The sequence below is a fragment of the Tyto alba genome, unplaced genomic scaffold (genome assembly GCF_018691265.1).
Source record: "Tyto alba isolate M040663 unplaced genomic scaffold, T.alba_DEE_v4.0 Super-Scaffold_32, whole genome shotgun sequence".
In the NCBI taxonomy this organism is placed as follows: domain Eukaryota; kingdom Metazoa; phylum Chordata; class Aves; order Strigiformes; family Tytonidae; genus Tyto; species Tyto alba.
The window spans coordinates 6,871,664-6,889,208 of NW_024881307.1; the positions used below are offsets into that span (position 1 = coordinate 6,871,664).

Sequence of the window (17,545 nt, forward strand, 5' to 3'; positions counted from 1 at the left end):
CTTCTCAGCTATCCTCGACCGTATTTCAGGCGCCTCCTCACTGCTGCGTGTTTCCCCCCGGGCCAGGTCTGTAACTTCCCTGCCCCACACTTAAAGGACAAGGTGAGAGCACGGGAGACATCTCCACCCAGCGCAACGGACGAGTGATAGAAACCACCCCTGCAACCCCTGAGGCCAAAGGCTAACCCTCCCCGTACTGACGCGCAGCTGCTTGTAGGAGAGTGCTTCGGGACTAAGAACAGAACACAGGAACTTTGTTTCAGTCAATAATAAATGCTGAGCCTGCTTCCCGGTGGCTCGGAAGCTGGTGTGCACCTGCTTCCAGTAACACTGGCTCTCCAGCTAACGTTTTACTGGCTCAGCCTCTAGGAGCTTTTCGCAGGTTGCAGGAAGGGGTAGAGCATCAAAATGAACGAATACGGGAGCTAAATTTAACTGTTACGGTCTCTGCTCAGACTGTTACTAGCTGCAGTCAATGTTTTAAAATAGGAGATTAATGATTTTATGGAAGATTTAAAACCTAGACCAACTCTTGGGAGTCCAGTTGGAGAATCTATTTCTGAAACCAGTATCTTAAATAGAGAAGGATCCTTTAAAATATCACTAAGGCATTCCAACTCCAGATCACCAGAAGTTAGGAATCTCAGAGGTAGGTGTTAGAGACGAACTAAAGCTATTGCTTTGCAGCATGTGTCAAGTCTGTGAAATGCACCCATCAGTGGTACTCCAGAACTGAACTTCTATATTTCTTAAGTCCTTTGTGATCCAGGTTTGCATTTAGTAAATAACTAGGCACTTGCCCAACTTTACAGACATGAGCAATTTAAGTGTTTTCGTGAACTTGAACGTGGACTAATATTTTGGTGAGACAGTTTTGCACTTAATTTAACTTATTTTAGAAGACAAAAGAACACAAAGTGAGGTATGTCCATGAAAATGACAGATGCATTTAATGCTTTCCAAAGTGTTAGGTAATATAATTGATAAATGCCTCAAATACAGGGAAGAACTGAGCTTCTGAACTGGCTAGCCTGAGTTGTAAGACTCAAGTCACGACTTCAAGCAAGCCAATCTTTGTCATCTTGAAGCTCCACTAGTACGCTAATTCTTTGGAGAACTTTTGACAAAGGAAATCCTATTTGGGGAGGTTTTTTCTTGTTTTGCAGGCCAAAGTAAACAAAATAATTACAGTGTTTCTAGAAATTAAACAAAAACTCACCATCTTCACAGCTGCAGGTGTTTTTGTAAGACAACTTAAGACCCCTGCTAATCATTTTAGAAGTCTATCCTTTTTTCAGCATGTTTATATTCTAAATCCATTAGAAAGATTTTCTGTAATGGCTCTGAAGGAAAAAAATATATTTGAATATAGCCATGGCAAGTAGTAGCAGCATTATCAACGTGCTTTCTTGAATTACTAGTACATAAATATTCTGCCACTTGCATTTTACAGCCTCTCCCATATCAAAAGCACAACTGAGGAATACACTGTCATGACAGCAGCAAAGTGATTACCAAAGATTTTGCTAACTTAAGCAGGAAAATGGCAGCAGCTGACAGAAGCCTTTGTTGATCTATTTTTAACAAAGGTCAACTGCAAGCATTCAAACACTATATATAACACTTGAAAACAAAATTTACTGCACAGCCTTAACATTACTAGCCACAAACTTTTGTTTGACCTGGTTTCTACATTTGTAAAGGAATTTCCAAACATAACCAAAGCAGTTGCTCTCCATTTATAATTTTGGTAAATTTAGCACACATGAAATGCATATATTCAATTTAACAGCCCCTTCAGATCATAGAAGTGTGCCATTTGGAAGCTGTCTTTGGAAGTTCAGAAGATTTCAAATCCTGCAAGTCAAAATTCCCAGGACCACAGATTTCCATAGAATACAAGGCTGCAACTGCCTAGGTACATATTTAGGTTCTCAAATATTTTAGCATTATTATTTCAAAATCAAACTTTGATAATAAAGATTTATGCCAATGTTAGTCAGGCAAAACTGGTACTTTAATTGAGGTAGAGGGGTGCATATATATGAGAGCACCAGAATAGAAAATGTGTTTATCTGAAGCAAGTTATATCAATAGATAACATCGGGCACAAACCTGAAGAAAATATATAGTCTTATAGAAAGATGTAAGCACATGTCTTTCCAATTCTAGAATTCGAAGCATCCCAAATGCTTCACTGACACTTTTGCTTTTTATTGGCCTTTTCTTTCATGCTGACAACTTCAAAAAACCCGTAAGTGAAAAAAAGCATTTTCATTTTCTATACACTGGGAAGGAAGTAAACTGAGCCCCTCACTCTGTCTCACAGTATGTTGGTGTACTGTGTACTGAGCAGAATCCAGAGTGATTCTGAGCCTTGATAACCGGCTCTCGGCATGCACTGTTCACTGCTGTAGTGCCAAGGCAGCAGGAAAGCAAGAGGACAGTAAAAACCTCAGTGTTTCCAAGATCATCAACAGCACATTAGGAACTAACAGCTTATTAAAGAAATAAATTATAGAATTTAAAATGTTTTGGAATTAAGCATTTATTTTAACTTAAGCAAAACAAAAACATTTATGGATAGGCTGACAAGTTGCTGCAAGCCCACCCACAGCCTTTGTCACATTCATGCCCTGTCTCAGTTGAAGCAACTAGATATGTAGTCAAATGAGGAATGTCCACGGCTTGAAGTCCAAAGCAGCATGGTTCCAATAGCAGGATATATTTTCTGGGGCAAAGAAACACTTTATTCTCTCCATCAGACAATTTGGCTGAACTATTTAAGGGCCTTTACTACTTCTTGATCCATAAGGTCAGCTTCAGACACCTGCCTGCTGGAAATAACAGAACTGTAGCAGATAAAGTAAATTGTTGATGGGGTGGCTGCAGCTAATCTACTTGAAACATCAACTGGTTACAGGCACACTAATGTCCTGCAAATGGTGTGAGCTTTAATTTTTTGGCCAGTTCTACAGAGAAGAGTCAGTGCGGAATAGCTGCCAGGGTGCAGAGTTCTTCAGCCCAGTCTGTGTCATCGTGTCAGGTGTTTATATATGTATCTAAATACACAGATGCCCTGTAAATGCCTAGATATGTGTAGAAAGCAAGAATCACAGAACACTAGTTCAGAGAATCCACCCAAAAGAATGCCCATACAAGTATCAGAACTTACAGAAAAGTTGACTGAGAAAATCTTCAAAGGCAACATACAGGCTAATGGAAAAATCACATTTCATCACGTGAAGAACTGCACAGGATTCATATTCCAAATTCCTCAGTAAGTTCTACACACAAGCACAAAGCAGCTGGATGAAACCCTTTCAACATGCACATACTGCATTCATGTAATTATATTGCTAAAGGTACATAGCTTATTGTGAGATTTTTTCTGAAAGCTATTCCAGTATAACTCCCCATAGGGATGTAATTATATATCAGTATAGAAGTGCTTTATACTTGCTTAATGCCTTTCTCTAAGGAAGCATTTTTTTTCTCTTTATCAGCACACACAACTTTACATTGATAGATCTGTATTGATTTGTAGATTTAAAATAATGCAGATTCATTACAAAAAACCCATGCTGCTAGTTAAACAAAGCTAAAAAACCCAAAGCACTGAACTATTTAAGCTATTTCCCCTGAATACTGGTAAGGAATAAATCATTATTTCTATTTTTAAACACTTGGAAAGTGAACACCTATGATAATACATACACAAATCATGAGTATGCTGAAAACAGAAAAAAGAGCAACAAGAAAAAAGAGGACCTACTGAAGGAAAAAAAGATCAGGAGGAGAGTGCTTTCTGTCCATGGAAAATATTTTGACAAATGTAGCTCTTCTCAAATTATGAAATACTTTCTCAGACATTCATCTGAGTTGCCACTGGAAACAGGGATCATCTTGGTCAATACAGGCTATAAATATTTTATGAGACATTAGTAAAATTGGTATGATCATATTTCCTAGTAATGAGTGCTAACAGACCATTAAAATAATACAATTATTCTAATTAAATAGAGCAGTAATCAATACCCTATACTCTGGGTGAGTTTGCTTCTGTAAATACAGCGATGCATATTTTTCAGATCAAAATGTTTAAAAGAAAAAATTAAATAGTTTATTAAACTGGACTACAGTTTTCTTTACAGGCCATAAGCTCTTCCATAAAGCATGAATCTTAACTCTCCCCATGCAATTAACTATCATTTCAGGTAAAGAGCTTCGCCAGTTGTCCTTGGCACAGCTGCAAGACAGTTTAAACGTTCCTTCTGTAAGTATCTGATGATGGAAGGAAGGATTCTCTAGGTTGTTCCCTTATACCTACTCCTGCAGCTGCTTACCTCAGCAGACATCACACCTTCAGCCTTTTCACTTGTTCCAGATACTTGCATTTTTCCTTTATAGCTAGCTTTGGAGGTATCCTAGGTTTGAGTGAGTGGTGGAGGTTTTTGGTAGCAGCGGAGGGGGCTACAGCGGTGGCCCCCTGTGAGAAGCTTCTCGAAGCTCCCCCGGCTGCAAGTCAGACCCACCTTTGCACCAAGACTGAGCCAATTAGCTGCACCTCTGTGATAACGTGTTTAAGAAGGGGACCTGGGAGGATGAGTTGGAGTTGTGAGGAGGAATTGCAAGGGGAACATCTGTGTGAACACTGAGGTTAGTGAAGGAAAGGAGGAGAAGGGGGGAGAGGTGTGCTGATTCACACACACACCCTCTCCCCCACCTCCCCCCAGCCTGTGGTGAGACGTCAGGGCTGCCCCCACTGCCACCCATGGAGGTCTATGGTGGAGCAGAGGCTGACCTGTGGTCTGTGGAGGACCCCATGCTGGAGCAGGTGATTATGCCTGAAGGAGGCTGGGACCCTGTGGGAAGAAACAGGCCTCACTGTTGTAGTTCAGTGCTGGGAGGATTGCAACATGCTGGGAGGACCCACACTGGAGAAGCTTGGGAAGGGCTGCAACCTGTGGAAGGGACTCATGTTGGAGAAAGTTTCTGGAGGACTGTCTCCTGTGAGAGGGGGACTGTGCTAGAGCAGAGGGAGAATGCCAGAAGTTCCTGCCACCCTGAGGTGGAAGAAGTGGCAGGACAGACCACACAACCCATTCCCTGCCCTGTGTACTGCTAGGGGTGAGGAGGTAGTGAGATCAGGAGCAGACCTGAGCCCAGGAAGAAGGGAGTGGTGGTGGGAAGGTGTTTTCAACATGTACTAATGCTTCTCACTGTCCTACTCTGACTGTTAAGTGTTGTTGTTAGTGTCTGTATTTAATTTATGTTCTTTTTTGTTCCCCTAAAGAGTCTGTCTCCGTAACGATGCCTGTGACCATAATGGGTGAGTCACCCGTCCCTGTCCTTGTCTCGATTACCAAGCCTTTTGCTGTAATTTCTCCTTCCCGGCGCTGGGGAAGAGAAGGAGGGAGTGAGTGGCTGTGTAGTGCTCAGTTGCCCTCTGAGCTCAAACCATGTCAGGAAGTAAGAGTCATACTAGAAATTAATTCCACCTAATGTCCAGTATTTTCCTGAGATATTTGATTTAAAAATGAATTGTCAGTCATTTCTCAGTTTACATATCCATATGTTAAGTTGGAAGGAAGATGTAAGCTGCAGATTCATTGCTGAGTCTTTAAATTGTGGCTTTTCAATGACACCATCTTGCTTAAGCTGATGCCAGTGTAAGAAAAATGGCTTCACTTATATAATTTAAATGGCATTCATTAAAAGGAAGAAATTGCTGAATCAAGGGCTGTGAGGTACCTTGTCAGCATTTTCAAAGATGAGGTGTTTTTTAGGAATAAAGAACAACTTCACAGTAAGTATAGCTGTTCTCTTTAACTCTTCACACTGTAGCTTAGCCCATGGCCCAAATGTACCTTTAGGACTGCCCTCATAGCTCCTATCTGACTGACACAACTGTGTTTGAGGAGGGAGATTAAAGTTTTGGGACAGACAAAGCAGTGCTTTAAGGGCAACAGCAACTGCCTCAACTTCACAGTACATAGTGGAAAGTATTAGCAGTAAATGTGAAAAGAATCAACTAGCCACTACTTAACAATAATAAAAATGTCTACCCTGAATTGAGAAATGACTTACATATCAGTTAAATAAACTGCTTTTTAATATAATAATAATAAAATTAAAAAAAAAAAAAAAAAAAAGAGAGAGAATCTCTGGGAATGACAGTGTAAAGGGGAAGTAAGCGCAACACTGTATGTAACCAAAACATGTTGTAGTTCTGCTGGGGCAGTTTTTCAATTCTTCTCAAACCCAGACTAACAGTAACAGTGGATGACCTTAATCTTGTGTTTCTGCTTGCACAGTCCCTACCTGACAGCTGTGGGGATCCTGTTTATTGTAATACTTATTGACACTAGAAAGTAACAGCATTTGGCAGGAGGTTGCAACCAAATGCCAGAACATAACATAACCAGATTGTCAGTCCTCTCAGGCCTAATGTTTGTTACAAATTAAGTAATCCTCCAGTACCTGTTTTAGCAACTGTTGCAGCTATGTTGCCGGCCTAAATTTAAGCAAAGTCCACTTCACATCATTTCATCCCACATATTTCCAAAGTCTTCAGGTATTCCTCAAGGCTTAGTTTACCAGCTGTATTTGACAGACCGAGACAATTTCAAAAGGGCCCCACAAGAACGCTGCAGTGCACCCAGGCAGAAAAATTTTCAGGATCAAACCCTTGCTCTGGATTTGTGTGTCAGTATTTGTAAGACTGACTTTCCAAAGAATTTGAATGAGTCATCTCATGCAACATGACACGATGATGTAATATGCTATTTTGGTGATATATTTTTGGATCTATAGCAGGGCAATAAACATGGAAACATCTTAAAACTTGGAAAAATATAACTGAAGAAAGCGTCCATACAGTGTGATACTACTGACAAGGTCACACTGATGCTTCTTCCTTCATTCAGACAAGACATGGGCTGGAAAGAAACAGGCTTTCTGATATTTCCTGGCCCTTTCGGAAATATAGAAACACTTTGACAACTGGTCTTTTCCCGGACTTTCTAGTTTCCAACCAGAATAGAAAAATTAAAGTCTTGTTAACTTTTACAAAATGTCTAAGCTTCTACTTCCTTCCCTTAACTACTATTTAGAAATAAATGGAACATATATAGAAAGTAAAGTAGTAAAGTACGGAACAATAGCATCAGACTTTCATCTTTTTAATGTCTAAATTTTATAATAGGTATTAATATAGGGTAACACTGAGTAGTTATTTCCAAAATAATAATAATAATTGAACCAGAACATCTTTGGCCCCAAAATAGGGCTTGACTATTTAGACAGAGGAAAAAACAAAATGAACCAAAACAAATTAAGTATTTTCTTTACCTTACGTGATCGGTTTTAATCTTTGGTTTATGTGGATGAGAAATCAGCTCTTTCTTAAAAGAAAGAAAACTTTAAAAGTTAAGTTAAAATAAAGAAATAAAAAGTTATTAATTATCAGTAGTTCATTCTAAATTTACTGTTTATCCTGGAAGACAGCTTTATACAAACACTGAAACAAAAGACTACACTAGCAATAGTAAAGAGTTTGGATTTTTTAAATGTGCTAATATGGTACCTGAGTAGTTCAGAGTATAAAACTGATATGAGTTATTGTGTCAGAAGGAAGGAGACTCATGTTTTGTTTCAGGCCTAGCTTTAATGTATAGAATTTGGATAAAGTAGATACACTTGGTTCAGCATTTCATTAAACTTTGAGGGGAGGAAGTACTTAATATGAACCAACCTAAAAGCTTAAATAAGGAGGAAGAAAAAAGGAAGCTTTTATGTCTAAAACAAATACGTCATTTCTGAAAGTACAATTTGAAATCTTGTTTTCCAAGTTACTTCTCAAATCACTACAGTTATCAGCTTTAAAATTTCAGTTCTACTCTCTACTACTGAGTAATTAAATTGTATTAATTAGGATATGTAGTTCTTCAGAAGGACAGATGTTTAACCTTATATGGGGTTAAAACTCATTTATCTCTGCTTTGTATCTTGTGGATTACAACTGAAGGAAAGAAGTGCCTTAATATAATATAGACCTCTTATTCTTGAATTTTCTTTTCCTGATAAACATCCAGCCAGGCCAAGCAGAACCATTATAAATAAGTAAGTCTAGAGTTCACTACTGATAATAATAAAAACCCCTAAATGGAGTTTATCCTTTTATTGCTCAAATTTAGTTTTATGAGAGCTTTTTAGGGAGCAAAGCATATGAAACCTGCAGCCTGTTTAATAACTTTTTTTATAAACTGACTTTCAATGTTTCAGTGGAAAAAAAACGAGACAAAAATGAAAAAAATCAAAGCTGTAAAGATTCATTTGTCATATTAAAATGACAAATTTAGACATTTACACATAGTTGTATTAAAATTGGTTTAATTTAAATAACTGATGTCTGTTCGTTATGTATCTCTATATAGAATACAAGGTCTTCAGCAAAGTGCTGCAACATCCTCACTGCCATTCTGACAGCATATAGTCACTGCTTCTACTGTATTTCCTTTCTCAGGCTCAAGTTCTTTTAGTTTTTAGGATTCCACACTTTCTCATATTTTCCCTTTCCCCACCTGCCTCCCCCAGTGAGGTCAGCTTCAGTTCCTGTCTGCTTTTCCCACAAGCATCTGCACATTTTCTGTGAAAATTTTGATGTACCCAGTCATCCTTTTGAGATAGTTGCCAGACACATGATCGATCCATTCTCAGCGAATATTCTGTTGTGTTGGAGAAGGTAATCAAGGCCAGTGTGTTGTAGCTGACTAAATTATAGATATGCCCATATAAAAATAAAATGTAGCATCAGTCAGTTACACCTTCAAACACTTTAAGGTATTTATAATATCACTGTCTTACTCCTTGCAGTTTTCAGATTGGAAATTTTCAAATAACTGTATTTAGCTCACTTAAACTTCATTTAGCTTCTATGCCCATTTCTTCCTCCTGTCTGGCCTGAGACTTAACAGAATCACACAGCCTACAGGATCCTCTTGGCTTAGGGTATTTGTTGAATAAAACCAACTTTTCTGCATGCTTTACTCCGTTCAAACTGAGGAGCTCTTGCTGTGCAAGACTGATATCATGGTATAGTTTGCAAGACCCCATGAACCCCCCCATACACTGGACTATGGTCCTTTGAAAACTGTCTGTATTGTCAGCATGCACAAACCTGGAGATGCATCCATAAAAAAAGGAATCAGATTTACTGCAATCCTTTCTTCTTTCTGTTTCCTCAGTAAAGCCAGCATTTCTTATCTTCTCTGTCCTGAAAAGAACTATATTTACCACAGTAAGCTCAGAAAATTTAATTAAAAGCATCTAATAGTTAACTTGTTTGTAAATTTTAAATTCCTCATTGAGGCTGAGAACGAGAATGAACATACAGCAGGAACAGGCATAACAGGTTACTGGATACAGTACTTTGATTTCTCTTTCCTCCTGAGATCCTGAAAGCATACCACTTGGGAAACAAAACTTCTCTTCCTAGATTTACATCAGGTTTGAAATAATAATTCTTTCCTCAAATCAGAAGGAATCACTCCAAGTGTCAAGATGAATAAACTATACCAAAGTTAGCAAGTACTATTCTGTAGCATCTTGAGATTATAAATTTGGGGTAATTCAGAACTCACATATGCATAATGACTGATTACAAAAACCTTTTTACTTGAGAGGTGGAACCAGATACGACTTTTGTCTTCAGTAGTCATTTTCGGGTTAAGCCAGTCTCTGCTACTCTGTAGAAGTGATTTTTCAAAGGTAATAGAATTTAGTCTGGTTTTGAACCACAGAATATTTAAAGACTCTTCAGTCAATGGTCCAGATTATTTTCTCTACAAGAAGAAAAGTACATATCCTAGAACTTGTTAAAGCTCCTCTCTTTATACATTGGGAAGAAAAAATAATTTCCTAGGGACAATAAATTCCTACTGAGAATTTTTTAGTATTCTGATTCCCAGACATCTGCACCCATTTGTATGTTTTTGCCTTATGGAAATTAATAGCTTTCATCTACAGTGACACATCACTGTTTAAGCTGAGTAAAAGCATATTAAATTATTTTCATAAATTCCTAGCAATTTGTTATGAAACAGACATTCCAGGATGTATTTTGGGAACACCCTCAACTAATGCCAGAAAGGAGCACATCTCAGCATACGACTAAAAAAAAAAGAGAAAAGAAAATAGTTTCTTATTTGTTCTTTTCTATCCAGAAGTGGTTAAGAAAAGATGATGCAAAATCGATGGGGAAAACTGTTTTAGTGCAGTGGATTCTTTTGCCTGTTGACAATTCTTTCATGCAATTTGATTTTAGAAATTAAGCAATCATCATCATTTAAAGTGGTTTCTTCAACAACCCTTTCCAAATTTTAATCAACTTTAAGCACAATAAAAAAACCTGCCAAGTTTTTTTTTTTTTCCCCAACAGATTAATGTAAATGACAGCACCCACCCATTACTCTAGAATTTGAATTCTTATCCTTCACTTTTATTCCCCTTTTACAAGAGGGAAGTAAAATACTTGAGGTGATTAAAAAAAAAAGCAAAACTGACCCACAGTCTTATATCATAACAAGAAGCTGTATTTGTATTCACTAGTATGGGGACTTAATATAAACACAATACCCATGTAAGGCAAGGAGTATATGCCTGGGGGGCGGAACCAGGTTCACCCAAGAGACCAGATCATCGGGCAAGTTCATGGTGATGAGGCAGTACAAGTTCAAGTCAGGAAGGCAGTCCACAGGTCAGGCTCAGTGATGGTACCTTAGAACTTACTAACTAAAGATAGCCAAATAAGACCAAGATCAAAAGTAGCCAGACTGGAAAAATGTCTAGCAGTGCAAAGATCTCTTCAGACAAGCTAAGCATTCCTATTTTAGATGTATTAAACTGATTAATCAGATTTGTAGTGTTTATAATTTTGAAATTTCTTCGTTAATCACAAACTATCCTGTAAAACCTGTGGAAATTAATGAATTACAGAGTAGTCCAGTGAAATAAACATCCAAAGGACATCAGCTTTTTTGCCATGTGCTTCACTACTGTTTCTTATGAAATTAGTTAGCTAATTAAAACCAGCATTTCTAACAAATGAATTCACTGTCAGTTTGTGAAAGAACAGTGTTAATGCAGGTAAGCTTTCTTTCTAAAAAACTCTGTCCCTCTACCACTGTGGAGACAACATTCATTTCCCAGATCTACACGACAGACCTTCCAGGTTTTGCTCTCCCAGGCGACATGGTGCAGGAACAGCATGTCTGAATCAAGTCTGAAATCTGGATTTGAACAGTAAATGACACCTATAACTGATAATAATATGAACATTATTCTTATTTCATACAGTGCATTAATTTTATTTTTCTTAGACTTATGTGAGGCACGTCCTGTAGTTGTATAAAGTAATTTACTGATTGCAATGTATCTGTCATCTTTAAGGCTGCCAGATGCTAAAAGCTGCAAAACCTTGCTATCATCTGTTGCTACTGGATTTAGAAAACATGAACAGAAAACTCCGGGAACTGTTGCTATCTTCAGCCAGAATTCAGAAACAAGGCTAACTGATGATAATGGATGAGATACATTTTGGAATTATTAATTGGAAAAGGAGGATTGCTGACTTGCAAGAAAGACTTGCAGACCTCAGCACCTTTCTGCACCTCTTGCAGATTGCTCTCATCTGGCCTGCTTCCCAAATGTAGTCGAGAGGCTTTTCAGTAAAAATATGCAACATTTTACTAAAATGAGAAAAAAAAAAAGTATAATGACAGAGTCAGGCTGAAAATATTATTACAATATTTAATACTAGTTGTCTTAGTTTCCATTACTTGTGTGAATTGTATTCACAGTATATATGTGGAACACTAACTCACCAGTTAGATTAATAGGAGCTTCAGCAGAAGTTTGTATCAGTGTCTCAATAGCAAGCACAACTGTTGTCTGCATCTTCTTTTTCTTGGCAAAGTAGTAGGAGAAACCCCAAAGTCTATATACTTGGTCCAATCCCACTGTTTTGCGGGAGTGGAACCTCAGTGATCTGCATACCATGTCACTTATTTTGCCTCTTTTAATGACCAATTTAATACTCAAGTCACTGCATAAACATGAGTATATATACCTCATAGCATGCTAAATTTCATTGATCCTATCTACCAATTACAGATTACAGGAACTGTTAACTAAAGTGCTGAGTGGGCAGTTGCATGCCAGATGGATGTTAGCTTTTGTAAAACTCCATGAAGTCAGCAGGCTCTGCATAGTCCAGAAGGATCCCACCTGAAAGGCACTACAATATCCCAGTTACACCTTCTTTTGGAAAGAAAGCATCATCTGTAGACTCAGTTTTGATGTTGTGTGCTAAAATCTACAGTTTGTTCTGCAGCTAAGTAGTTTCTACAAAATTTGAAATTATTTGGTCAAGCAGTGCTTGAATTATACCTCTCTCAAAATATCACCTAAACCTGTCCCTGAGTGACAGGCTAAGGCAGAAGTATTTCTATGGAAGCTGATTTAATTACTGCCCACTGCCAAATTTCTTGCATCTCTCACTCAATGAACTCTTGGCACTAGCTGCTGCTGTGCACTGTCTAATGGAGAAGATCTATTAATAACTTAGACGTCTAAGAAATAAACTTATGCTTTGAGCTGTTCTTCAATGTCTCTATGCCAGGATTTTCTGTCTGAAAGCGCATACAGCACTGGTGTTTTTTTCCCCCGCAAATTATCCACTTCTGAATCTGGGCATTCTCAGCTGGCTACTTTTAGATATTAATTCAGAACAGACATTATGTGCTTACTATGAAGAAATTAAGTACACCGCCTACTACTTTCAGCCTTGCCCCAAGCCAGCATAACCCAATTGGGAATAAGTTTAAGCTAACCATCAAGAAATGGGCTGCATCATGCAAATCACACAGTGGGCCATGTCCAGGCGATTTTCATTACTGTTCATCATGTCATTTCCCAAGTTCCAGTATGCCACCAAATGACACATGGTGAATGGAAGTATTTATGAAAAAAGAGTTGGGATCTGCGGTTCTTACCTGCTGAAGATCTTTTGCTTTAGTTTTCCCTATGCTTTGAACTTCTCAGAGTCTTTCTTTCTCACTGTTTTTCTCACTTTCTAAATAAGACAAATGAGAGGCAAAAGAGCAAGTGCTCCTACTACCTCTGTCATTTACAGAGGGCAACTGAAGCTTAGTGTACTTTGGGGCCATTCAGAAAATTAGTGATCCCGGTGTCTGGATCCCAAGTTAGTAGGTATCAGCTGAAATATCTCAATTGTGGACGCTAGGGACTGTGGCTCTTCTGCCACCCAAAGCTTATTAGCATGAGTCATTATTCATTCCTGAGAATTCATTCCTCCCAGAAATGTAGGCAACAAAGGTTTAGCAAGCTGGGGGCACGCAGTTGTGAGCTGTGGAGAGCAGTACTTTCCTCTGGAAAGTAAAATCTCAGTAAGGGTGCCTGGGAAGGTGTGTGGGGGGGTGGTGCGAGAAGGGCATGAGGCCCTGGAGAGGTGGGGAGCGGAGTCTGGAGAGTGCGCAGGGGTTAGCCCAAAGGTGTGGGGCTCCCAGGAGAGCACAGGGCCTGGGGGGGGGGGGGGGGGTGTATGAGGTCCCGGGGAAGGTGTGGGGACTCCAGGAGAGGCGTGAGGCTCGGGAGAGGGGCGCTCAGGTGAGGTGCAGGACCCTGCAGAGAGATGTGCAGCCCCAGGTACACTGTAGGGCTGCAGGCAGGGCCTCCTCCTGCGGCAGGGTCGCCTCACAGGGCAGGGTCTCACTATAGGGTGGGGTCCCTTCCTGGGCAGGGTCCCCTCACATTGCAGGGTGGCAGGGCCTTAAGGAGGACTCAGGTGGCAGTGGGAGCGTGGCGGAGGCCCAGAAGTTGCGGGCAAAGCCCACATTGGCTGGGCTGGAGCCAGCAATGACAAGGGACCCATTGGGCGCTATCGGGTGCTGTCCCGACTCTGTCCTCGTGGTGCTGCGTGAGGCTGTGTCCCAGTGTCCCCTCTCCACGAGGTGGGCCTGCCCTGCTCAGCCCCTCTGCTCCTGCCCTCTGGCCGTGAGGAAGCAAGAGGACAGTGGGAGCCTGGTGCTGCCTGTGCCACTGCCACCTGCTGTGGTAGGTATCCCTGACCTCTCTGCTGGAGCCCTTCCCTTTTCCTTGCCATCACTGGCATCTGCGGCCAGGAGGGAGGACTGTAGTGAAGGTGTGAAGCCATCTCAGAGGGGACATAGCAGCACAGACATGCCTGAGGAGCCTGGACCCAGCTGTATAGTAAAGGACACACTGCCTGTCACAGTAAACATTGAAAACCAGATGGCTGACCAGATCCTGCATCTCATTTCAAGTGTCTTCAGGCCATTTTCACTCAAGTCTAGCCTCGTGTGTCTCTATGAACAGGAAACAGCTGCCACCACAGACCTCAATTTTATTTATTCAACAAGAGTAAATGGAGGTAAAGGTAAAAACCGTGGCCTTCGACAAGTGTAAGGCTGAGTCAAGCAAAATCAGAATGGGAGCTGATGCCTGCAAATTTTGTGAAGAAAAAACCTTTTGATTTGTTCTTATGTTTTTTTTTTTTTTTTTAGTGTCCTGTATGCAAAACAGTTGCAAAGGAAGTGTTTCACACAGTAAGGTGCAGTTAAACTGGCTTGACAAATGCACTGATGTCTCTTGCATGTGTGACAAGCAACCCAGTACATTTCACTTGTTTTATTTCACTGTCTTGCCTGTCTATTAGATGCTTCTGCATAAAGGTTAGTCTATCTGCCTTTTGTTGTCAAAATTCCCGTGCATCTGATTTCCATTAAGACATCTTCCAAACCTTTTTACCTGGCTGTGTGGCTAGTGATTGTTACTTTTGACAATCAGCTAACTACACTGCCTAGTAACTAGGCTGACGTAAGAGACAGTTCCCTTTCAACTCCTGCTTTGATAAAGATTGGGGTTTTGTTAAAAAAACCTCTTGGAGCAGGTTCTAGCACTATTAAGTATTTTCTCCATTATTAAAATCCTTGAACATTAAGCAAAATGGTCAATGTAAAAAACATTTCTAGCATACAGTGAGTTTAATATTTAATAATTGTTCAAACCCCCCTTCATTTACTAACTTGTTAGATAAGACATGAAAGCTAAATTGGAATTATTTTCCCAATACTTAACAGATAAACTAAAGGGTACAACCAAAAAAATTCTTAGTCCAATCTTGGTGCATAAACAATTAAGTATACAATAAGTCTTCATGGAGCTAAACAATTTAAACACAACAGAGAGCATTCTTACTCCAGGAAAGTTCCTAAGGATTTTAGCAACAACTTCAAGAAATCTAACAGTTCACTTGATATTGCCAACATACACCATACACTTCTGTTGGGACACCTAAAATTCTGGAAATAAAGCTGTAAATGAAGAAACATTATTAATAATTCTGCACTAGGCATAAGGATGTCGTAAGGAAGCAGTTTTCTGTACTGAGGTTGTAGCAGGGAATCCTGTGCCATGTTTTGATGGCAGTGAAGTTAGTGATTGCGAAGCAATGGATACAATCAGCTAACTACACTGCCTGCAAACCAAGCACCACTCTTGTGATGGGGTCATGGCATTCAAACCTAGAAAAAAAGAAAACACTTCCAATAATTATATTAACATACTCTGTCTCCTCAAATGCTCTTATAACAGCAAGCAGCTGACAATAATGGAAAACTGAGGTCATATCACCCTTAGTGTTATTCTATTAAATCCAAAGTCTTTATATCACAAATTAATTGTTCTTAATAATTAAAAACTGCAGTGGATGCATCACAAAGATCATTTCAGGAGTGCAAAGACAAACCAGTGAAATACTAACATTTAAATTATTATAATGCACCACAATGGAAATGGGAAATGAGAAAAGCCTTGTCATGCAGTCCTTGCTGCATGAGTGCAGACTACGTGGTAGCTGTATTCAGAACTGGAAGTGCAAATGCAGCTGCAAGTTTGGACCAAGACAGAATGTTCAACATGAATAACGTTCTACCTGGTTTACAGTGTGTCAGCTGTTAGTGCTTATGTCACAGTGATCCTACTTATCCTTGTTCTCTAGTTGGGGCATTTGAGTTAATGTCCTACAGCACAGGTTTTGTGCAATTTCTGTTTGAAGGTTTTCAGAAGAAACAGCATGTAACCACAACAGCAGTCAGAACAGTAGAATTTCACTAGTTTCCTGAACTTCAGAAAGCATTTTTTTCCAGAAAAAATATAGGAACACAGATTGTGCTGGTAGTCAGATGTCAGGCTGCTCAAACCTTTTATATTAATTTATGGTAAACTAAAGAAATTAGCAAATCTGTTCTACAGAACAAAACTGAATATGTGTAAGTAGTTATAATCAATTATGACTTGTGTCTAATACATGTGTATGAAATTAATAATGTGGTAAAACTATTTTATATAGACTTATCAGGCTATTCCTAAACCAGGAATGAGACAGTCTGTGAGGTTGCAAGGATAAGTTTGTCTGCAAATTAAACAATTTTGCTAGCTTTCACCCATAAACACCTTATTGTTAAAATGCATAAAAGGAATTCAGGACTTACCCTCAGGAAGCTTACCTTGTGATAATCCTGTTAAGGACTGCATTTATAATAAAATACTTTGAAAGATTTAATGGAAAGGGAAGAACGGCTAGCTGCTTCACTCTTCATTTCCTTCCCTTTTCCACAGCTAGCACGGCAACCTATTCACTGAGCACGCAGCAGTCTTTCACTGGCAGATGTGCCTCTGGGTATGGTTCCTTAGGTGGCCCCTGGGTGCCCCGTCTCTTCCCCTGGGACTCCTGGGTCAGAGTGTCCCCAGTCTGCGCTGTGGGTCAGCCCCATGCCTGTAACCTTTGTGTACGTTCTGTCGTCATGGTCACTCAGCTGGGGCTTGTACATGGCGACAGGACCGTTGCTTTGAAACGTGCAGATGGCTCTTGCCATAAGAAGCTTTGTTGCAAGAGGGGTTTCCATGGGCAAAGTCAATACGGAGCACACACGGAGTTTCCACCCTGCTCCTGTGGACAAATGGCTACAGGTTGTGTCACAGACACCAAAGGTGATCCAGGCTTTAGTGTCACATGTGGCAGTCTAGGCACGTGCCTCTAGGCTGATATCTGGATATTGGGGCTTCAGCCTGGTTTTATTTATACCAGGAGCCTAGCTACCATAGAAAGAGGCTCCAAACAAGAGAGACTTAACAGCTCACAAGAATAAATGTCTCACGCTCCTGGCACTGGACTGCTGTGGGAGGCACACGCTGCACATCTTCACCCAACGGTGACCCACACCACCTCACTCCCTATTTCTTGGGGGCCTAGCCAACCATTTCTGTATGCTTACCCTTGACCTGTTTAGCTCACTGCAGTCCTCACTCCCTTGCATTTCAGGTCTTGTTTCCCTAAGTAACCCTTTTATCTTCCTCACAATCGACACCAACACAACCCCATGCTGCTGCCACTTATGTTTGGAGGGGCAGAAGGCAGATACATAAGCCCGTGTGGATTGGT

At 40.0% G+C, this 17,545-nt stretch overlaps 2 protein-coding genes across 9 annotated transcripts in view; one reads left to right on the forward strand and one right to left on the reverse strand.

Annotated features, from left to right (window-relative positions):
• The window catches only part of BTG4 (BTG anti-proliferation factor 4), a 66,906-nt gene that overhangs the window by 16,343 nt on the left and 33,018 nt on the right, over nt 1-17,545 (forward strand). For 4 of the 8 annotated variants that reach the window (XM_042800447.1, XM_042800446.1, XM_042800449.1 and 1 more), the window contains exons 1-3: nt 1,842-1,918; nt 4,218-4,276; nt 5,297-5,472. The gene's annotated coding sequence lies outside the window, so the exon portion shown is untranslated. Of the gene's footprint in view, nt 1-538; nt 650-1,841; nt 1,919-4,217; nt 4,277-4,621; nt 4,660-5,296; nt 5,473-17,545 lie in introns of those variants that run through there. The other 4 variants (XM_032998193.2, XM_032998195.2, XM_032998196.2 and 1 more) reach the window with 4 other exon arrangements.
• Nucleotides 5,465-16,934, reverse strand: HOATZ (HOATZ cilia and flagella associated protein). Its single transcript, XM_042800389.1, is given in 5 exon segments — nt 5,465-7,406; nt 9,219-9,272; nt 13,047-13,182; nt 13,834-14,022; nt 16,897-16,934. Coding segments are annotated over 5 exon segments (474 nt in total). The 3' UTR covers nt 5,465-7,349.